Genomic DNA, 24,728 nt, shown 5'->3' on the forward strand with positions numbered 1-24,728 from the left:
TTCTTTGTTCTTCGTCTGTGCACACTGCTAGTGAAGTGACCATGTTTACACTCTCATAAAGTAAGAGAAATTATGCTTTTGATGTCAGACTTTGATCACCTGGCCACAGCAGTATCAACTCCAAGCATTTACAAGAAGACAGTGTTAGAAATCTAAAGATAGTGAATGGAAAAAGTGCATTTTTAGACTTTCCTGCATATTAACAAAGCAAAACGTCACCAGAAATGTCACCCGGAGGTAATGGGCAATGCTGCTTGTCAGTTCTCCAGGTGGGCAAATAACCTATTCACCGATAAACCAAAACAGGCTATTAAATTTTTTTTTGATTGATTTGTGTTTATTGAATGTCAAAATGCCCTTACAAAATCTCATTAAAAAAAATTTATTTATTGATTTTGGTCGATATCTGTAGTAGGACCATTGCAGTTAGGTACATAGATGTATTTCTGAGGTCTTTACTTGAAAAAAGAATCATTTAAAACCGTTAAACTTAAGGGTCCACATATGCAGACTTCTGGAATGAAGAGTTAGCATACAAGACCCATAGTTTTTTGTTATCTACAGGCTGATTCAGAAAAGATGGGAAAAACTTTGAGGTGATAGCATACACCAGCGGTTCTCAACCTTTTTTGACTCGCGGAGCCCTTTTAAGTAAAAAATTATATGGCGGAGCCCTATAGGCTAATTTTTTAATTATTCATAAAAGTTACTGATTTATTTTTACAATTTAAAAATATTTACAATTATTTTTTTAAATTTTACTGTTTTTTTTATTTTCCTCGAACGACCGCGGAGCCCCTGGAGAGTGCGCGGCGCACCGGTTGAGAACCGCTGGCATACACCAATACAATAGAACTGTTCTACTGGAAAAGTTGATTTTATAACAGTATGTTTTGTTCTTGAATTTTCGGCCGTTCTAACGTTACAACTGTTAGAACGATTGGAATAACTTGACAGGGCTGGTGTCCCCGCCTTTTATTCACTGTGATGCAGATTTGCTTATGGTTTCTTCTTCTTCTCCAGGTTACATTAGCATGCACTGTGTTCTTTTTCTACCAATAAATTTCAACAGGAATGCCGTTTTAACATTTGTGGGGCGGCGTTTTGAAACGTGCTAGCGCATTTGTGTTTCACGTTAGACCATGCATTCTTTGATGACAATTGTTTTTATTCGTGTGTACTATCACTTCTTCAAGTTCTTCCCATCTTTTCTGAATCACATATAGATAGATATAGATATATAAAAACATGTCGTGACTGATTCACTAATTCATCATTGCCAAGCTGAAACCGCTGAATCTGTAGCCATGAAATTTGTGGTGAGTAGTTTATGACGTAAAGACTCATAAGAAGGAATTTTTTGAAATTCGACCCCTAAGTGAGTTATAAGGTGGTTCAAAGGTTACATAGACAAATCCTACCAAGCAAAAACCCCTATAGCTATAATAATGAATTTAGCGAGTCATTTTATTTCATGACTTAAAGACTAACTAAGGTGGTTTTTTTTTAAATTTTACCCCTGGGAGGGGGGGGGGGTCATAAAGAAGTTCAAAGGTTACTTAGAGAAATCACACTGAAACCGCTGAATCTATAGTCATGAAATTTGGTCAGACGTTTCTTTTCATGATATAGAGACTAATTAAGAACAGGCTTTTCGATACTCGACCCCTAAAAGGGTCATAAGGGTGTTCAAAGGTTACATAGAGAAATCACGCCAATCAGAAACCCCTGAAGCTATAAATATGAAATTTGGTCAGCATTATATTTTATGATGTAGATACCCACTAAGAGGGGATTTCTGAAAATTCAGCCCTGGGGGGGGGGGGGGTCACGAGGCCTTCAAATCTCATATGGAGTGGCGATCATCACAGAGTAATTTTCAGATTACCAAATCCACACGAGCAAAGCCCGGGTAACAGCTAGTATAAGTGTATTAGTTGAACAATTCAATAAATCAAATGATCCAAGCTGAAGGAGTACCTGTGAACACCAATGAAAATTAGGATCTTTGGTCAAAACTTCATCTCTGAGTTTTCTCTGGAACAGATCATAAACATCTTTCACAAGAATGTTCCTAAGCTGTAAAAAAATTATTACGTTATTACATGATATGAATTGAGTAAAAGACAAGATATAAAACATTTCAAGAAATAACAAAAAATTTCAAGATATAAAATATTAAAGATATCATGAAAAAAGAAAAAAAACTTATTATCATTTTGAGCACAAGTTTATTATGAAAATGAAAACGGATGCATTAAGAAATATTATTTGGCAAATGCACAAAAAAAGGTTGGAATTTGAAATTTTGTGGTTGGATTGTTTTTGAAATTGTCAAAAATGAAATTTGAATAATACAAAGTGCAGCAATTTTCAACCTACAAAATTAATACCATTAGCAAAAATGAAATTATATTTTTCAATATAAAATAAAAATGAATGGAGATTTTGTTAACCCTTTCCAGTACGCTACCCTTTAAAGTTTTAAAGTTGGAATTTCAAAAAAAGATTTGTAGGCAATCTATTCAGGCCTAGAGGAGTACGCAGGTATAATTTTGTGAAGACTGCACTTACTCTTTCATTTTTGTGGGTGTGCCCAAAGAGAGCACACCTTGAATTCGAAACTCGATTTTACACGTAAGCCTTCAATATAAAAACTTAAAACTTATGCAGAAGAAAGAGATTAATGTACTCCCCAGCCAACCAAATAACATAGAAATTTTTTTTCCCAGGAATTATTTTTAATATCCAAAACAAAAAGAATCTTGCAAATTTGAATCCATTGCTACGAAAATTAGGGGTTTTCAAAAAATAAACACGGGCCAAAAGTATGGAACGGCTTATGTGGTGCTGTTATCTAGTGTTGATGAAGAAGGTTCAAATTCCAAAAACTAATTTTCATTTCATTTATCATTTATTTTCAGTGTTTGAAAAGTCGGAGAGTGTTAATTCATTCCACACTCCTAAAATATTTATATAAAAACAATATAAAAATACATTCTCACTACTGGTCACATTGACTTATGACCATACAAGAGCATGCTGATTCTCACTTTTACAACAATACATATGCACTGATGCATATTAAAAAGAAAATTGATAGTTATTTGCCTTAGTTACAAATTTTTTCTCATATTATTAGTTGACTGCTTGCAATGAATTTTTAAAATGATGCTAAGGTAATGTGAATTTCTTAAAATTGGAGACATTAGTATCATAAGGTATTGTAACATTATCATAGGTCCCCCGCGGAATAGTTTTCAGTCGTCATTTTTACTATCGTATTTTATTCTCTTACCTTTTATTTTACCTCCAGAAATCGATCTGCGGGATCGCGTGCTGAATGTACCGAGATACAGTACAGTATCATTAAATCATCAAAATTGAGAAATCAACAGCTATCAAGAAGAATTTTTCAAAGTGCAAATGCAAATAAGAAAATTTAAGCTGCATCTAAAAAATAACCTTCAATGTTCAAGATCAAATTGCAGTATCAATGCACTTAGTGGTCATGTTATTTTGTTGTACCTAAGCATGCCGATACTGGACCCCTTTCTTGGTAAAAACAGGTTTCCCCACTAACTAAAGTCTTAGATCAAAATGTGTTGAAAACTGGGATATACATTGCAGAATAATCAGTGCTTCTACCGAACAATCTCTGGAAAAATTTCAAGAAAAAGTGTGGAAAACACTATTATAGGAATTGTTACTGCAGAACATTTAGAGTAGGCTGAAGGCTCCTTGCAGAACAATGCAAAACATTCTGCTTTAGGGGTCCCAGATGAGTTCTGGTCAATACATCTGCCATGGAGAAAATGGAAGCTTTTTTGTAATTTTTATGAATTTTTTTTTAAACATTAAGAAAGAAAGTTTATTAAGAAAAAAAAACAATATATATAAATACAGTATTCTACTCAAGGGATCAAATTCTTTTAATTTTCTTCATTATAATAAAAACTGGGAAATACAATTATTTTGTAAATAAAAATTTTCTGGTGTTAAAGAGCAATTGGCATACTTACCATCATATCAAGGTGGTTAAAGTAATCTTGAATATTGTGGTCAGAGATGTCAGGTTTGTGGCAAATTGGACAGAGTAAAGAGAAGATACTTCTATCATAGATGAGAGATGTAAAATACGCTTTGAGACAGTCCTTACAAGCTTTGTGAGGGCAATGCACCATAGACGCCATCTACAAAATGAAAGGCGTCTTTTCTCAATAGCTAACATCAACGATCATTTTTGAAAAACAATAAGAAAAAACAACAAAAACAGAGCTCTATCAGTGAGTGCTAAATTGAATTTTATAAATGTCTAAGTACACTTCCTGCTGTTTGCCTCCACATGTCGAAGTCGCTAAACAATTCTCGCATCACTCTAGCATTCCATAATCTTCATTTATAATGTATATGAAAGCATACTGTATATCTGAAATGCTGTATTGTATTCTAAAATTGTATACTTGCTCTCAGATACAGAATTATTTCGATATATTTATCAAGCTTTCCCCCCCCTTTTTTTTGTTTGTTCTGTCCTTGAAATTGCATTGCAATTACTCATCGATACTTCGTGTTCATCAGTACAGATCCATGGGATCTCTTGATGAATTTGTTTCATTATTATGTGCTATTTCATCATGTTAAATAAAGTTTCAAATATATATATATTTTAAAAAAAAAATGCCTCTTTCCTGCCTTTGCGATAGAAGCATTACAAAAAAATAACTAAAAAATACTTTTTTTACGATTCCTTACCTGATTTATAGGAAGCCTGCAGCTGCACATTTCGCAAAGTTGTGTCAAAAACTTCACAGCATTATAAACATTTGTACACTGCTTGGATGCCAAGATAGCATCTTCCTCTTCGAACTGCATCTCAATAAGTTTTGCCGCTATGAATGCATTATCTCTGTTGTTACATTTTCCTTCTTGCTGAAGCTTGAGCATGCGATCCTATTAGCACATACAAATGTTAATCTTTTTGAATACCTTAACTAATCGAGAATGAAATAAACACACAAAAGAGCTATTTCTGAAAGATTTCAACTTGTATAAAGGAAAAACTGATTTAAAAAAAACATGAATTTGATAGAAGATGATGTAAAAAAGAATATAAATAACTTGGTTTACAAATGTCTTGCAATAGGAGCTAAAAACGTCAAATAAATTTTGACTTGATAAACTATAGCGATGTCTCACAACATGAGTTATACAGTATACCAAAGCCTTCTAAATGAGGACAAGTCTGTAAGAGGCTTTGCACATTTGCATTGTTTGTTGGTCATGTTATCATAATTAAAGTGATGCTTCTCTTACTGCCATCTTAAATAGTTCAGGGGCTCAGCTCAAGTATTTTCAAGGCTTTTTTATGATTTTAATGGAAAACCAAATTAAATATATTGTAACCCTAGTAATGGAAATCTTAAATAGTTTATGGGTCTTTGTTTGACTTGGGGCCCCCTTTTGGGACCCTGTGAGCCTACTTGGTAAGTCACCACTGTCATCAGAAGTGGCATTCATAGCCCAAGCCTATGAAAGACTGTCTTTCCTTCTTGTTGCATGCAAATGCAAGTGAGGATTTCAAAGCTTCATTTTTGAATTTTCTGCTTTTTTTTTGTACCATACTGAAGAAATTATGGGAGCTTTTTTTTCGGGATTAGGATTGCAAAGTTAGCATTGTTTGGGGAAAATATATTTGTAAGAACAATGGCTGTAGCTATGAGAATGTATAGAAAATGTACAAATTAAGACTGTGGTGCTGAAAATAGGGAGAAAAAAACTGAACTCACCTCAATGGATAATCGCTTCTTAGGTAGTTCTGGAATTCGGATATCACTGTCAACAGAAGAACTTTTCCTTCTCTCATCAGAAATATTTTTAATATCGCTCCCAGAACTTGGAGAGCTTTTTGCTTCTGCATCAATTGATAATCGTTTCTTAGGTAATTCTGGAGCTTTTGTATCCTTATCAATAGAGCTTTTCCTCTCACTAGAAATGCTTTTATTATTGTCCTCTATTGACTCAACTGTTCTTGACCTCCGCCGAGGCGGTTTCACAGATTCTTTCTCACACTGTCCATCTTCTGACTTATCGCTATCGATTGAACTCACTCTACTTCTTCTGCGAGGTGGGATCTTTGCAGTATCCTGTTGCAATTTCTCAGCTGGCGTTTCGGGTACTGAACGTTTCCTTACCCTACGATTAACTTGCTCTGGAACTTGTTTGTTGTCTGTAGAGGCAATTACTTCAGAGTCTTGTTTCTTATATGGAATGGAAGCTTTTTCTAGATCATTTACAGATTCTGCTGAGCAAGGCAAGGCCTCCTCCAATGAGGTTTTAGCTTCAGGAACTACTTCGATGATTGATGGAGATCGCCTGCATAATGACAACTTTCTCGGAATGACTGGTTTTTCTTCTAAGGCAGCTTCAAGACTTTCTTGAAAAGTTTGACTTGATATTTTTGGTTTCTTAGGAGGTAGATTGGGTGCATCTTGCTCAACTTGGGAAACATTTTTTGAAGAGTTTTCATCAGAAAACAATTGACTTGTTTCACTCAACACTATTTTGCTTTTTTCATTAACCGATAAATCTTTTACTGAGTTTGTCATTTCTATATTAGCTTGAGAAGTATTTTTTGTACCTGTTGCACTTTCCTCATTATAAAGGACTCTGGCTTCAGCAGTTGAAGACTCCATTGCCTCACCAGCCCCAGTTGTGATCACTTTTTCAACTTCTACAGCACTGTCACTAAGAATAGGTTGAGCAGGACTAATTTTATCTGTTTTGAGAACAGTTGACTCATCAACAGCTGCTGCTGTAGTTTCAGTTTTTGTCAGATTATCGGAAGACATGATTTCTTTGTTTTCAGTTTCAGTTTTTGAACTATGCTTTTCAGCAAGGGTTTTGGAATGTTTCCTTTCAGCAGAAAGGGAATCAACATCTTTCACATCAATTGGAATGTCTTTTGAATCAGATGAGCATTCGCCTGACGTTTTATGTACTAGAGGCTTAGGAAGAATTTCTGGACTAGAAAGAGCTTTTGCATCTAATTTTCCAACTTCGACAAATATCTCTTGCCTAGAAATATCTGATGCTAACACTTTTAGCTCAAGTGATGTTTCAGTTTCACAAACAGAAGATCCAGCTAATTTTAAACTATTCAAATCCTCTTGCTTTAAAGAATCATTCTCCAATAGTTTTTTATCGGAATGGTCCACAGTAGCGATGTGCACTGGAGTTTTGGAGGAGACTTCCTCGACAGGAAAACATTCTTTCCCATTAATCTTCGAAACTTCTGTTTCAGATGCTAATTTCTTATGAGTTATATTTGACTGAAATGTTTCTGGTTCACTTATAGGTTCGTTTTGTGAAACTGCAGATTTAGGAGTATTTGAATCATCTGAACTTTTATTTTCTATGTTAGGAGCTTTTAACACATCTAATAAGATTTTTGATTCTGGAGCGCTGACAGATTTCATTGCTTCAATTGGAATCATTTCTTGTTTCGTAGCTTTAAGTTTGGAGGCTTGTTCGTGAGTTTTCATTTCAGAATTAGAGTCTTGGCTGACTTCTGATAACAATAATGAATTCTGTTTTGAAGTCTGAGAGATTTCAGTTTTAGATATGATGGGGGTTTTTAAATTTTCTGATTCATGAATATCTATTGTAGAAGTACTTGAACTTTCAGATACAACAGATTTATAACTGTTTGATTCCAAAGAAGCATTCTCCCTAGACACAACTGATTCAAACGTTTTCTGTTCATCTGACACATCTTGTTTCAATAATTCTGCAGTCTTTTCTTCATGTAAAATTGACCGTGTTGCATCCAATAAAGGTAAGGGTTTCTCTTCCAAATCAGCAACAAGTTTTGAATATTCAAGTTTCGTTATGAATGAATTTTCTCCATAAGGTTCAGATTCCTTCAAAACTTTGTGTTCAAGCTCAGCATCTGGAATGATTTCTTGAATTTCTACATCAGGTTTTTCAACACTGATGTATGTCTTGTGCTCAGAAATATCTGGTTCCACAATTTTTGGCTCAGACAAAGTTTCACGAACAAGAGATCCAGACGATTTTGAATCACTAAAATCTTCTTTATTTAAAGAATCGGCTTTTGATGTTTTTGCATCAAAGGGAAGATCAGATTCTTCTGGTTTCTGCAAGACTTCCTCTGAGTAAGAGTCCTTCAAAGTAGCTGATGACAGAGGTTCTGTCTCAACTGGAACTTCACTCAATATAACATCATATTCAGGAATAGATGATTTGTAAGAATCTATTTTTTCTGCTAACTCTTCATCAGTTTTTTCTATGTTGTTTGTAGATTGATGTATGACTTCTAAAGAACTTGGTTCAATTATGCAAGCCTTTTCAGTTGAATCACTATTATTTATGGTTAAAATATCATTGGTAGACTCTTTTAACTGCTCGATGCCATCAAACTCCGAGTTTGTTATTTTGGATTCCATTTCATGGCAGGCAGACAATGTTGGAACTTCCTTACGAAATTCATTGATGCCATCAAGTTTTGCTGATTTTTCATTTAAGCTATCTGATGCACTACTCTGGTTCGGAATAGAAGCAAAACTCTCAACATCATAGCTGAATTCCTCTGTATCATCTCTTCCTGATATGTAGTCATCCAGGCTCAAGTCAGGGATTTCCACCTCGTCACCTGCCGCATATTCTTCCTCGTACTCTAATGTCAAATTAACATTTAGGTGTTCGTAATCATAGCCTTCCAGCATCTGCGCATGGTCTATGTCAAATTTTTCAAGATTGGAATCTATAGCCCTCAATATTGCTTCCTCATCTTCATCTGTGATAGCCTGGTCATTAAAGAGCAAATTTTCTTCAGTATATTCGTCATCTGCACACTGTTCATACTGTAATGCATTGTCCTCAAGTTCAAAGCTTCTGTCAGACCAACTTTCATAAAACGAGCCTTCCATGTCATTTTCACTAAGATATTCTTCACTCTTGTGATATATTCCATAACCAGAAGTTGTTTCCAAATCTTGTGTTTCTTCCAAATGTTCAGCTGATTCATATTCTTCATAGAATACAATTTCCTCATCATTTGTAACTATAACATCAGGTTTTTCGGAAGTTCTGCCTTTAGTGAAAGATGCTTGAGAAGTGTTAGTTAATTTTTGAACATTGTGAGTGTCAGGCTCACATATTTCTAATTTCTGAACATGATCTATTATAGCTTCTCCGTTATTACACAGTTGTTCAATAACTGGCAAATTTTGATCTGTTCCAATTATCTTCTCCAAGTCCATTATATTTTCATTGACCTGTGATGACTGTTCTAAATTATATTCATTAAAACTATCGACCTGACCACTGAGTAATTTTGATGCATCTTCTTGTTCTGAGTGCAACAGAACATGGGTGGCTTCATCATCATAAATTTGTGATACAGAAGAATCTGGTGGAATATTTGTTGAAATAGAAGTGTTTTCAGTCATGGTTTTATAATCCATCTCTGTGGATAGAGATTCACTAATGGCATCATTATAATCACTCAAATCAACTTCTGTAATTTTTTCAAATTCTTCGAATGATTCCACTGATTTTTCCTGGAGATGAGTTCCAGAAGATACAGGAGTTACAATAAATTCCGAAGAAATCTCGTTGAGTACTTCTTTATTTGGAGAAATAAGACTGTTTGACTCATCAGAAATTTTTGATGCCCCATTCTGAATGTCACCAGAGTGTATAACTTTGCCCATTCCAGCATCATTTTCACTAATATTACATTCAGTAACTTTTTCTTCTGGCACTTTAAGAATCACATTAGCTTTTTGATCAGAAACTACACCAGTCTCTGGCTCTTTATCGTGCACTATCTCAGAACTCACATCCATTACTTTTGCAATATCCACACTACCATTATACAAAATATGTGTGTCCTCAGTTGTATGTTCAACAGTTTCAGGTGCATCCATGTAAGTGAAATTTAATGATTGATTGTCATTTGTTTGCTCAAGAGATTGAATCTGATCACTTCCAGCTGTACCTGGTAGAGCACTAACAGATTCTTGAGTCTTGAAATCAATTGCATCACAAAACTTCATTTCAGCAACTTTTTCCTTTGAGATATCCTGACATTCAACATCATATTCATGGAAAGCTTCTGATTCATCTGCTACAGACTTGAACGTTTCTGTTAATTCATCTTCAATAGAAACATTGACAGTCTTAAAGTCTGGAGAACTGATACCTTCAAGGGGTGGTTGGGAAGATGTAGTTAGATTAGTTGTTTCATTTCCCTGTTCCATTGAGAGTAGGTTTATATCATGCTGGTCTGATTTATTTATAATTTCAACATTGTTTATTTGATCCATTGAAGACTGTTCCAGAATATTATCAGTATCATCCCTAATACTTTCAAATTTAGATAATGATTCTGCGATTGAATCCTTGACTTCGGTATCCTTAACAGACTGGAATTCTGTATTATCAGATGTATCATCACTTAATTTCACAGTTTTTATCATTTCTATCAATTCCTCATTCACTTGGCATTGTTCTCGGTCTTGTGTTGCTTCTTTGACAATGGAAAATGTTTCCTTAATGATTTCTGGAAACTCGATTCCATCTGAGTGGGTAAATGATGTTTGCTTGCTTTGTATGGTACTTTCTGAGGCAATTTCTTCATCGATTACAGGTGTGGTCACAGAAAGTGGAGTGGCAAGATGAGCATGGAAATCAGAAATCTCACTTAGTTCACTTATATCAGCTGTGGTAGTATCCGGTTCTGCTGTAAAATACACAGCAGAGTTGTAGTTAACATCACTATGAGCAGACGATACTTCGTCAGAATAATACATCAATTCAGATTGACCATCAGTTGGAGAATTTAAAGATGAAGCTATTTCTTGGATTCTGGATTGGTCTTTTGGTTCATACGAGACACAAATAGGGAGTCTTTCTTTAACATCAGTCTTTGATAATGTCACTGTTTCTGTAGCAGCTAATAGATCAGAAATAGCGTCTAGTTTATTTGATTCCAAATCTGGAAGCTGTACCAAATCTGCTGAAGATAGTTTGGCATCTGAGAAATCTTGGCGAGGGACAACTCCTTCCATAGAAATTCTTGTTTCTTTATCAGCTGGAATCAGAGCTTCCTTCTCCACAATATCCTCTGAATTTGCCATCTTGCTTTCGATTGCCACAGATTCAAAGCAAGGTTTTTGACTTGATTCCTCCATTCTTTTATCATCTGATGGGAAACTGTCGATGGACAACCTATTTGATCTAACTAAAGCTTCAGAAAATGACTCAGCTTTGGAACTGAATTCAGATATTGATGGTCTGCTGACAGTCAAAGGATTTTCCATCTCACTGGAATCAGTAGGAAAGTCAGATACTTCACTTATTTCACTTGTATCAGCTACTAAATTACTTTCTGCTTGAGCTCTTTCAAATGCATCTACCTTTTCTTCGATTTCTGATGTTTCAAATTTCTCATTGGTGAATTCTGATACGAAATCTGTATCAGTACAACTCAAAAACTGTAACTCTGCGTTGCCAGGAGAGCAACTTGAATACACATCATGACTTTCAGACTTCAGACTTTCCTTACTGAATATAGGCTTGCTGACAGTTGTTATATCTTCCACACCAGTAGAATCAGTAGGAAAGTCAACAATTTCACTGAGTTCACTGAAATCTGCAACAGTATCAGCTCTATCAGAAGATGATTTTGTTTTATCTCCATTAGAAAATTTCTTCATGGGTTCTGTTTTGTGATCAGCTTCAGTATCTTCTGTCACATGACACATATAAACTTGGTTAAGATCAGCGGGTGAAATTTCAATCTTAAAATCAGAAACTTCTTCTTTCAGAACTTGGAATTCACATTCCTCAGCAAAATAGGCTGTCACTGTATCGTTTGTAACTTCTTCCAAGAACTTTACTTCAGCAATTGAATGTTGTCTTTTCTGCTTTAGTTGCTGCTTACTATATGTTTCCTGTGATATTTCTGAAATCGTATTGATGGCTGAAGGTATAACATGTTCTTCTTCAATATGTTTGATGGCAGAACCATCCTCCACTAATGATGAAAATGAAGCCAAGTCCTCACTGTTTTCAATCACCTTATCAGGTAAGTTTACTAGCTCACTTTCATCTGACTTATTAACAATATTAATAACTTTAGAAGACATTGGTTCCCCCTCTACATCATCCCACACATCCTCAATAGATGGTATGTCTGATGTAACATCTAAAAAGACTTCTTTATTCACTAGGCAAACCTGTGAATCTTTTTTTGAAACTGCAACAGTTATGAGAGAGTCCCTGGCTTCTTGAAGTTGATCATGTCTTTGTCCACAAATCATCTCATTCTTTTCAGAAACTACATCATTTGCAGAACCTGAAAAAACATTCCCTGAGCTACTTTCTACAATCTTATTGTTTGATTCCACTTCAACCATTTCATGATCAGTTTTTTTACTTTCTAATATCAGTTGTGAATTTTCAGAAACATTAATCTCTGATGGCACGATTTTGTCTTCATCACCAATAGATTCAGCTTTGTCTGCGGGAGATAGTAATGGAGAAATTCTAACAGAAGAATCTATTTCTTCATAAACACTCTGATTTTCATCGTTTTCGTGAAGGCTTATATCATTTTCAGTGACTGAATGGAATGAGGCATCACGATCTTCATTATTTGGTAAATCAAGTGAAGCATTTTCTTCCAACTCTGAACGATATTCTTTTGCATCAGCTTTGGAAGGTTCTATATGCAGAATATCATCAGTGATAATAGCATTAAGGTTTTCAACATGGCCTGTAATGTGCACAGCATTTAGCATTCTGCTTTCTGAAATATAATCCACCAATGGTATTTCTGGAGCATCTATCAAAGTGTCTATTCTTTCTCTGATAGAGTCACCATCAAAATTCTGCATGGCTTCATATTCCAATGTAATACTGGTTTTTGGCTCACCTGTAGTCTCACAAACTTGACTAATTTCTGGTGTTGTTGGATCATTTTTTAGAGTCACTGAAGTCTCTAAAACTTCTTGCAATATAGCAGATATGGGTGAAACAGGCTCAAGACATGTGGTTTGAGTAATTTCAGCTGCAACTAATTCAGATGAATATGAGTGAGTGCAACACTCTTCAAATTCTTCAACAGAATGGTCACTCTCAACATCTTTGCATTCTTCTTTAATACTGATAGCAAGATGACTCGATGAAATGTCAATGAATTCTTCCAGTTCAGATGGTGTTTCATTCATTATGCCATATTCATTATTGTGACTGTACACAGGAGCTGCTAGTACAGTTTGTGGAAGGTCATCAATCTCATTCATTATTTCTGCTGCTTCTGGTAATAATGGTTCAAATATATTATCCGTATATTCTATGAGAGAAACAACATCTTGTGTTTCGACTGCAAGTGGCATTTTGGACATAGGTGGAATGATTTGATTATCCTTTTCCACAGGAGATAGTAGGACTCTATGACATAAATCAACAGTTGGTGTTTTCTCTGGAGACCAGACATCATCAGATACTTCTTTACTTGTTTTTTCATCATGGGAAAGTTCAGGCATTTCTAAATTGGTAGCATTTTCGACTTCACTGGTAGCACTTGTGTCATTAAGAATACAAACTGATGAAGATTTAAATGAATCATGACCTTTAACATCATATATATATTCTGATTCCAAAACATATGCTAACTCAGCAGAATAACTGTCAATTCCAGTAGAAGTATCATATAACTGAAGAGAGTTCATGCATAACTCTTGCAAAGGTCTGATATTCAAAGAGCTCTTATTCCTATCCATTTGAGGTAACTCGTGTGATTCCCGGGCAGAATTTTTCAAAATGCCTTGCTTTGCTATGGTGCCTGTGTGACTACAAGAAGGTAAAGAATCCTGAAAATCTGACTCTGAAGTAGCCTCGCGCACTGAAAAATCAAATTTTAATTCAGCATTCTGTACCGTCTTTTCTTTTTTTTCTCTAATTTCTATTTTATTTTCAAATGTATTTTCATGATCCTGATTGCTAGGCTGTTCACTTTCATCATAACAAAACATTTCTTTTAATTCCACCTTACCTGATGGCACAGATTCACTAAGAATGGATAGGTTTTCACATTGTACATTATCATCAGGCGAGCCCTCTACACTGATTGCATTTATTTTCATAGGTATTTCAGGCGTTTGCTCAGCAATTTCAAATTTTAAGTCTTCATGCAAGGATGAAAATTCATCTCCAACCTCATCGCTTCCTTGGCTAGCGCATCGCTCAGATTCATCAGACACACTAATGAAAGATACTTCATTACCATCAGCATCTTCTGGTGTTGACTTACTACCTAACTGATTCTCAGACTTCTCAGTTTCTCTGACACTGAGAGAGGGAAGAGTGTTTGTGAGAGAAGTCTCATCTTTGTTTTCAGAAATAAGAACTTGGCAAATAGAAGTAACCTGATTATCATCACTGGGTGCATCATCAACTGAAGCGTTGGCAGATGTAATAACAGTAGAAACTTTTTCATCACTTTGCAGAGACCTGCTTGCTAATTCTACAAGAGATGGGCAAACAGAATTCTGAACTGTTTTTTGAAATCTGATACTCTCACTGTCTTCAAATAAGCTAGATGTTCCACTAAAAATGTCTAAAACTGCTTCCATGTCTTGAAGAGGTTCACAATCTTTATCACACTCTGATATCGATTCTGAAATGGACTCCACATCATCTGCTGAAGCAGTTGAGCACTCATCTGAGATGTCACTATAATCAAGGTAAAAGCTTAAAGTATGTTGCTCAGATGTACTGGCACTGGATAATGCAGAAACTGCATCAGAGAAAATTGCACTGGCATCTTCTGACTCTGAGCATACATTTGGCATGCCTGACTCTGCATCAAAATAATGTCCCGTTAAAGATGAAATTTCTGATCCCACAGTTGAACATACATCTTCCCATACATCTACACCCTCTGAAATTCTACTTAGACTTCTCGACACAGATCCTTCTGAACATGAATCATATTCTTCTGAAATTCTTCTATCCTCATCAGATGATTGAAAACCAGAATCGATTGTTGTCTTACTTCTGAAATGTTCATCCTCTTCAGATTCTGCGTTGGACTTGATGGATTTCCTAAGATTTGTATCTTCGGACACAGATACAGGCAATGGTCCATAAAAATATTCCACAGTAGGCACAGACGGCTCAACACTCTCAATTTCATCATTACCAATATCAACAGCTACAGGATCCTCACGTTTATTTTCAATTACTTCAACAAATTTTAGATCCTTTATAGTAGGAACCAATGGAACCTTTTGAATAGGGGTAATTTCAACTGCATACTCAGCAGAGTTTTCAGTCATGGCAACAAATTCAATAGTTTGACTTACGACAGGTTCTATTTCTTCAAACGATTCTCTAAATAGCTCAAGATCTCTGTCAACAATATTTTCTATCACAGTAACATCTGAAGATAAAGATTCTTCAGACCTTTCTGACTTACCAACTTGAGACATTTCTGATAAGTCATTCATGTCCAGTTGAAGCTGTACCTCTGAAACAATTTGAAGATTTATTTCTGAGTCAGTTTGAGACTTTATTTCTGCATCAGTTTGAAGCTTTACTTCCGAGTCAGTTTGAGACTTTATTTCTGCATCAGTTGGAAGCCTTACTTCTGAGTCAGTTTGAGACTTTATTTCTGCATCAGTTTGAAACTTTACTTCTGAGAACATTTCTAACTGCACTTCTGAGCCAGTTTGTAGCTGAATTTTGATGCCGGTTTGAGGCTTTACTTCTGAGTCAGTTTGAGGCTTTATTTTTGATCCAGTTTGACACTTAACTTCTGAGCTAGTTTGAGGCTTCACTTCTGAGTCAGTTTGAGGCTTCACTTCTGACCCAGGTTCAGGCTTTACTTCTGAGTCAGTTTGAGACTTTATTTCTGCATCAGTTTGAAGCTTTACTTCTGAGAACATTTCTAACTGCACTTCTGAGCCAGTTTGTAGCTGAATTTTGATGCCGGTTTGAGGCTTTACTTCTGAGTCAGTTTGAGGCTTTATTTTTGATCCAGTTTGACACTTAACTTCTGAGCTAGTTTGTGGCTTTACTTCTGAGATAGTGTGAGGCTTCACTTCTGAGTCAGTTTGAGGCTTCACTTCTGACCCAGGTTCAGGCTTTACTTCTGAGTCAGTTTGAGACTTTACTTCCGAGTCAGTTTGAGACTTTACTTCTGAGTCAGTTTGAGACTTTATTTTTGCATCAGTTTGAAGCTTTACTTCTGAGAACGTTTCTAACCGCACTTCTAAGGCAGTTTGTGGCTGACTTTTGATGCCGGTTTGAGGCTTTACTTCTGAGTCAGTTTGAGGCTTTACTTCTGAGCCAGTTTGAGACTTTATTTCTGAGATAATTTGAGACTGTATTTCTGAGCCAGTATTCTGGATTTCAACCTGACTATCAGCATAACTATCATTACTACTTTCCAAAACCAAATTATCCTGAGCATATTTGTTGTTCTCTAGTGCACTTTGTTCATTGGTAGCTGTTGAATGAACTAAAGAAACTAATTTCTCTGAAACTTGATGCTCTTTTTCTGTTACTAGCAACACTTTCTCTTGGTGTTTTGACAATGAAAGAGAATCTGAAATTTCAGATGAAACATTACCTTTATCTAAACTTCTAATGTCATGATCAGTGTTTTTCTCTTTCTTATCTTTTTTGGGCCAAGTTTTTACGTCAGATTGTTGCTGTTCATTTCTTGTACGAGTATCGATTTCTGTTGACTTTGCTGACTTTGCTTCCTCATACAGACTACATTCTGAGCCCTCGCTATAATCAATGTTATCATCATATATGTTATTTGCACCATCACTGTAATCTGATAATTTTTCGCATTCTTCAAATTCCTCTGTTCCTGCTTCAAACTCCTTCATCTCTGCTCTGGAAGAACTTTCTTTATTTTCTTCAGTGGCTGACATTGAGATCAAATATGCATTTTGCTCTATATTAAGACTCTCACAAATGCTGCGTCTCTCTGGTGAGATATGACATTGTACACCTATTTCAACTTTAGCTAAGATATCATCATTATGATTTTCAATAGAGTACGACTGAGGCAGATTATCATCCAAGGAATCAAAAAATTGTTCTTCAAAATACTCTATTTCCGTTTGACATGCACACTCTGCAGTTGACTTCTTTGTATGAGACATGGAATATATTTTTGTCACATCATTAAAATTCTCAGAGTCTACACTTTTGACTGCATAATTATAGTTTGATATCATAGGTTTTTGTGGAGCAATTTTAGCAGTCATACAGATGATGTCATGATGACTACTATCAACGACAGTGCTAGCTTTTGGAGAAGTTATTCCACTTAAGAAAGTTTCTGGAAAATCAATAATCTTATATTCCATTTGTCCAGTTGTTTTAACCTTCGAATTGGTATCTGAAACAATGTGCGATAACCTAGGCCCCTGTATAGTTGATCCTAACCAGTCACTGTCATTTCCCTCTACAGATTCGAAGGAATCTTCCTCACTAGAACATTCACTTGAAGCAAGACTACCTCCAGAATGTTTACATCTGATGGGTTGTTGAGCTCTATCACTTGCTGAAATTTCAATATTTTCTGAAACACTAGGGTGGGCATATTCTATCCATTCTTCATAGAAACGACTTACTGCAGACATGTATGTGGTATCATACAGAGTAAATTCTTCACTGGATATTTTACCATCAGTTTCTTCATTCGCACTATCACTTATTTCATCCTGACTCTCAAACGGCACGTTAACGACTCTATCCTCCTGTTCTATGTCGTCCAAGAAGCTTTGTTCAGGAATAGATGTAACTTGTTCATTGACTACTCTTTTTTGAGAATCAATATTGTGTATAATCATAGGACATGATGTCATCGATTGAGGCATTTTCTTATATTGATTCTTAGAGGATGCAACAGTCTCATCACATTCACTTGGAAGAATCTCTGATTGATGTATATTATCACCAGATGCTTCATCTGAAACTGTTCCAGGTACATAAATGCTTCCAATGTTTGGAATGGAAATTGTAGATCTATCTAAATTAGAAATAATGGCATCAACAAAACTTTCTTTGGATGGAGAAAGTTGTTTTTCAGAAAAATTTGAATCTTCAATCTGATTATCGTCATGCATGGAAGTTATATCGTGCAACTGGTCATTGTATGAGCCAATAATTAATTTTGAGCATCGTTCTTGCACAGAAATGTCATGTTCATCCAGTATTTCTGCTTCACATGGTTCTAAATTATCCGATTCTTCTAACCTCAGTAAATCATGATTACTTATTTTAGTAGCAACGTTCAATGTCTGTTTGTTAGTCGAGATACACTCAAAAGATTCATTTAATATCAAATCCTCAATTTTTTGCTCGTTTTCAGAGAGATTTGGAGGATAAGAAACTTCTGCAAATTGTGAAGACTCATGGTTTTTTTCTATGGGATGTGTCATTACATTACCATTAGTATCACAGTCTAAAGCTAAGTTTGTAGAAGCCTCTGATGTAAATGAGACAGACTCAACACATGGAAAAATGGCAGACTCAGTTACATGGCAATCTGAAATAATTTTAGCATTTACATCAATAGTTTCTATTCCAGTTTTGACCTCAGGCAAATGTATCGTATCCAAACCTGTCAAATGTTTGGGAAATTTTAAAACACCCTGACTGAGCATGACAGATGTTTCTGGAAACGTTTGATCAAAAACTCTCTCAGACAATATGGAGGAGGAAGATGAAGTAATAGTTTCATTCTCTGCTAAGGATCCAGAGCTGGGAATCATCTTAGAATCTATTATATTAGTTTTGCTGGATGCTTGATCTTGCGGCATTGAATAGATTTCCAATTTGCCACCACTTTCAAATGTTGAGTTAGCTATATCATTAATAGGCTGTACTAAGTTTTGGATGCACTGATACATAGTATCAGATGATTCAGAAGAGTTACGAAGTACATCATTGAGAGAAACTAGTTCTGGTGTCAAATTAGGCAAAACATTGCTTTTGGAATGATCAGATGTTTGCTCTGCATCATTATAGTAAAATTGTTCAGTTGCTGTTGGCAGTAAGACTATTTCGCTATGTTCAGCGGATGGATCTTCTTCATTGGTAATAAAACCACTTTCCTGATTATATAACACAAGTTCTGCTGCAAATGTTGATTCAGACGACAGTAAACATCTTTCTTCAACTTCAATCACATCATGGGTATAGGATGGGTCATCAAACATAACACCTGGCTGTGAGCCTATGTCCTCAATAGAGGGTAGAAGTTTTTTTTTAGCCATTTTACCAGATTGACTAGCAACCTCATTGTACCTGCCAAATAAATATTCTTCAGCAACGTATGTCGGGGGAAGTTGCACTGCATCTTTAGTATTGCCAGCAATACTGGGTTGTCCTCCATGCCCATTGAATGGAGTCGATTTTCCTCTTTTCATCCTCGGTGGGGGAGCAACACCAGGGGGAATATTCTCTTGAATTTCTTCAAAGCGAACAGATTTACTTTTTGGTATTTCACTTTGAATAACATGAGCACTTGTGTTGGACTTGAGTGGTTCCACAACTGTAGAATGCTGCAGAATGGTTTTCTGAGTTTCTTGAGCATCATTTACATCGTGACTATTGAAATCAACAGGTAAGTTGAAAACAGACAAAGTCTCAAAAGCTTCAACAAAATCTGCCTGTTCATTGTCTTTGAGAGGAGAATCTGATCTAATTTGATAATTTCCATCAGTAGCCTCAAAAAATTCATAGACTTCATCCTCAACTTCAACTGTTTCTTCATTCAGAACAACATTGTCAGTTTGTTGAGCAGGAATAACAGTGAGCACATTGGGATCAGTTGCTTCAGAAGATGACCTGTTAAGCACAGCTTTATTCGGAGCCTTGCCTGTAGCTCTGTTAAATGGTGATCTTGGTATGGAACGGAGCATTGGTCCAGTTTTAACTTTTCTTTGAACAGTTATTTGATTATATGAACCAAAAAAATAATCTTCTGCAAAAGAAGAAGATTCAGATGCTGCATCAGCAGGCTGTTTTGGCGCCACCTGAGTAGAAGAATCAGCAGCTAGTTTCATTTCCATTTGAATAGCTTCATCCTTTTTATAAGTTTCTGTTGTTACGGGAAGCTGCATTTTCAATGACACATCTGCTTTATGCTGGACAAAAGTGGGTTGGATTGTGCTCAGTTGCTCATTCCTTCCTATAACTTGATCTATTGCCTCATTAGCGTTTTCACTGATTGGAACTGGAATGGCTTCACAGTTTTCAGAATTGGCTTGTTTACTCTCCGAAGCTGATTCAAGTTGTGATTTGGAGAGATTATCATCAACTTTGGGTATACTGTCTGGCTTCGGACTTGTCATACTTGCAGACAAAGAACTTGCTATAGGAGTTTTGGATGATAGCAATGGCCTTGGTTTCTTCTTGGGTTTCGGGGCGACTTTTATTTCATTGTATCTACCAAAATAATAATCTGCAACAGCTGAAGTTGCCTCCATTTCCGATAGAGCAGGAAAGAATTCTTCTCTTTCTTCACTATAAGAAACTAAACCTTCTGGACAGTAATTTTGTTCTTCTAATGGGATCAAAGTAGTTTTCACAAGAGACTCTTCGGCTTTGGTGGTTTGAATACCTGGATAAATCTGTGGAATCTGAAATTCATCATTTTGATTACTAACTGAAACATCTTGACTTTCTTGCAGAATATCCTGAGATATGATTTGTCCTTGCAAAATTTTACTAGCTTCTATTTCAATAGGCTTTATTTCCGACAGGTGTTCTCTCACAGGTTGGTCATTCACAATGTCTTCCAAGCTTCGATCCTGGTGATATTTTTGCTGTAATTCTAGATCAGGTTTACTTATTCTTTCTGGTATACGGTCAGTTTCTTTTTCAAAAGACGGTGTTTTAGTTTCTCTGAAAAGCTGCAACGGTCTGCCAACACTTTCCCGAAAAGCTTTTGGAGATGTTATTTCTGCAAAGTTACCATAACTTGGCTCATCAATGTCCATAGCAGTATCTTTTGTAACAAGTTCATTATGTGTATTAGCTCCATCATGTAGTCTTTTCATGTCTAATTTGGTGAACTCTGTATTTTCATACTCTGCTAACATGACCCTTTCTCGATCAAAGAAAAATTTTGATACAGGATTATTATCAGTTTCATTTCTGACTTCGTCTTTTTCTTCTTGTTCATCCTCACTCTGTATTCTATTGTCTAACTGCTGCTTCGACTCTGGTCTATGAGTTTTTTTTGTTCTTGATACACCCATTTCAAATTCTGATTCTGAGTCAGCAAAGAAATTTGAATCTGATTCACAGGACATAGAAGTTACAGGTGATCCATCTTTTGACTGAAACTCTACAACCCTTGTATCTAGCTCAAGGAAATCTTCTTTCACAACAATATTCTCAACCTTTGTTCTTTCAACTTGCTCTGGTTCAGTCTTTTCGATTTGATCATTTAGTTCAATGTTTGATAGCATGACAATATTCTTTTCTGTTGCTGCTGAGTTTCTGTCTCTAGTTTTCGGGGGTAATGGGGGAGGTAGACCTACCTCACCTATAAATGTGGTTGAGGAGGCTTCAGCCAAAGCTTGCCTTATGTCAGCATCGCTGAGTTTTGACTTTCTCCTCATGGGCGGCTTTGGCGTTTTTTTATCTGGTAGCTGATTAGGTTCATCCTTAATTAGTGCAGCAGATTGAGTATTTTCCTGTATTATAGTGGATGGAGTTGTTTCAGATGTTAGTGGATCAGGCACTTCTTTAGATACCAGCTTTTGCTGCTTGGTTTCTGAAATCTGTTCAACACCAGAAAAATTACTTTCATCAACAGGAATTACTGGCTCTTTGTTTTCTTTCATAGAAAAATGATCTAAGCACATTTTTGAAGAAATTACATCTTCAGCAGTCGAAACTTGGCTGACTGTTTTGACTGATTCTTCATTTCTAACGAGATCTAAAACTAATTGTTCCTCAAGTTTTTCCCAATCATCTCCAATACTCTCTTTCATAATGTTAGAAACTTTTTCTACTGTCTCAAGTTTTAATTCAGATGCAACAAGGGGAGCTTTATTTTCTTCCGTATTGTCTTTAGGAATTGCTTCCAATTTCATTATTATCATATCCTCGTCTAACATTTCAGTGTGTTCTTCAGTTGCACCTTTCTCACTTTCAGGAGACTGAAGAAGTTTTTCAGTGTCTTTCAAAATCCAATTGTCATTCACATCACTGCCAAATTCATAAGTACCATCTGGTTCCTCATGAAGCTTATCAGTTTCATTGATGTCCGACAGCAGTTCTTTAGCCTTTAACTCTGCTCCAGTCCACTCATCTACCTGCTCTTCTGGAAGCTCGTCTACCATTTCCAAGTTTTCACCAGATGGTGAAACGATATCAAGTTCATCCTCAAACACATCATCAACTAATTCCTCTTTCTCCCATAAAGCTGCCATCTCCATTGCATCAGCATCGAATTGAGGTTCAAGTTTTTTAAACCTTGTTCGAACAGTGACCCATTCACCTTCACCCTCATCATCCCACTGTTCATCTGAATATTCTTCAATCCATTCACCTTGTGAATCTATCCAGTGACTATCAAAATCTTCTGGCAATTCATCATATTTATTATCCTCTAATTTGATATCTTCCAAGTCTTCATTTTCAAATTCTTCAACATTTTCAGCAATATTGCAATCGGGAACCATTTCAAACTGGCTGGAATCTATGGTACCAGTCATTTCAACAACAGATTCTGTAAGGCCAGCTATTAAAACATCTTCTGAAAGTTTTTCTGATATCAAATCCAACTTATTATCGAAAGATGGCAAATCATTGTGCTCATGTTTTTCTTCAATATGCAAGCTTGCATCATTCTCACCATCGACAAAGTGATCAGAAACTGATTTCACTGGATCTTGAATTTCCTCTTTTATTTCATAGTTGATTTTTTCAGGAGTTTGTGCATCATACATGTCTTCAATTTTTTTTTCTTGATTTCCGAGATCTTCTGCGAGATAAGAGTCCTCAGGTATTGAAAAATTATCTTTCTTTTCAAAATATGAATCATCAGTACTTAGCTCTGGCTCCATAAGGTCATTTTCAGTAGAAACTACTTCCAACTCCCTACTGAACTCTTTTTCTTCCCTAGCTTTTCGCCTTTCATTTTGTGCTTCTCGTATTGCAGTCAACTTAGTGAAAAAGTCTGACCGTTTCTTCTCACTCGTACTTTCATCTACATCTTTTTCATGGGTTCTGCGTTCCACTTTCAAAGTATCTTTACCTTCATAGTCCCCAATGGCACCAGGTGCTGGGATATGTAAACTGACATCTTCGCTTTCTTCACTCAGTCCAGGACTCAGAATATGCTTAAAACGTTTACTTGATGTTCTTATCAGGTCAGCATATGCCAATTCTGTATTACCATTGTTGTTTTTCAAAGCTTCCGCTATTTGTTTTTGGGTGAAATTTCCCCGAACAGTCAGCTCCAAAATCTTTAAAAAAAGGGAGAAAAAACACAAATGCAAAAATGTTATAAGATTTATTTAAATAGCATCATTTCATAGCAATGATATGAATTAAATGTGTTGTGTAATGGTAAGAGGCCGACCTCCTCCGCAAATATAGGTGGCACTGGAACTCTCATAGCCAGTGGAGTTCAAGAGTTTTTCGAATGGTAAATAGAGTTTAAATGGGTTTTAGAGGGCCCAGTTATTATGAAGCCACTTGTCGATGAAGAAGCAATCTCCACGAACCATGACAGTTTAGAGAGTGAATAGGTGGTCGTGGATGAGGTAGAGGTGGGTAGTGATACGGGTTTAATCATCTGCGATTCTATGGTTAGAGAACTAGGGAACAGAGTGTAGGGATTTTTGGGGTTTCAAGCGCTGTTGTATTCCTGGGGGGAAGATTAGCAACATTCGAGACATTTTTCATTGCCCAAAGTTTCCCTTGTAATCCTGTGGGTGAGAATGAATAAGGTAGGAGCTGTTATTAGTGAGTCGGTCAGAGTACTGGGATTTACTATTATCTGCTAAGGAGGCGGGTTCAGATGTGGCAGTGATTCCAGTAATGCCAAAGGGTAGTAGGAAGTATAGGAGTAGAATCCACCAATTCAATTTAGGCCTGAAGAACATTTGTTCCTCACTTGGGGTCACATTTTTTGAGCTTCCTGCATTTACCGATAGGCGGCTTCTATGAGATTCATCTGAATAAGAGGGAGTCTGGGAGGTTTACGATAGGCTTAGGTCAGGTTTTTTACTTTCTTTCTTTCAAACCAAGCACAACTCAGGTCTATCTCCATCTATGGGCGATTTACTACCTAGTGAGTTGTGCCGGAAGTGTAACTGTGTGTGTACCTAACAGTCTGAGTGCGTATGTAGTGTTGTGTTTGATTTTTCAGTGCTGCCCTCTATATTTTAGAAGTGAAGTGTTATGATTGAATTACATTTGTACTGTTTGTAGGCCCATTGCTCTCTGTGGCAAGACTTTTTAAAGGGGAGATCAGCTCGCATTCGCGCCTTGAAGTTGGGAACCACAGAAAACCAACTTCAGCCGACTACCACTGCGGCAACAGTGGGGTTCGAACCCGGGACCTCATGACGGGAATCAGTCCCTATGACCACTCGACCACCACAGCAGCCAGGTTTTTTACTACCAGACTACGTAGTTGGGAATGC

The 24,728-nt window shown here is 36.3% G+C and overlaps 1 protein-coding gene across 2 annotated transcripts in view; it reads right to left on the bottom strand.

Annotated features, from left to right (window-relative positions):
* The window catches only part of LOC149068562 (uncharacterized), a 99,298-nt gene that overhangs the window by 10,354 nt on the left and 64,216 nt on the right, over window positions 1–24,728 (bottom strand). For both annotated transcript variants that reach the window (XM_089250318.1, XM_089250317.1), the window contains exons 13-16: window positions 5,790–23,543; window positions 4,756–4,953; window positions 4,023–4,193; window positions 1,981–2,079 (exon numbers count right to left, since the gene is read on the bottom strand). In XM_089250318.1, the coding sequence (XP_089106444.1) occupies window positions 1,981–2,079; window positions 4,023–4,193; window positions 4,756–4,953; window positions 5,790–23,543 (18,222 nt within the window). The remainder of the gene's footprint in view (window positions 1–1,980; window positions 2,080–4,022; window positions 4,194–4,755; window positions 4,954–5,789; window positions 23,544–24,728) is intronic.

The sequence above is a fragment of the Pholcus phalangioides genome, unplaced genomic scaffold, assembly GCF_987345545.1.
Source record: "Pholcus phalangioides strain wild (caught in Gottingen) unplaced genomic scaffold, Ppha-v1.0 ptg000024l_1, whole genome shotgun sequence".
NCBI lineage: Eukaryota > Metazoa > Arthropoda > Arachnida > Araneae > Pholcidae > Pholcus > Pholcus phalangioides.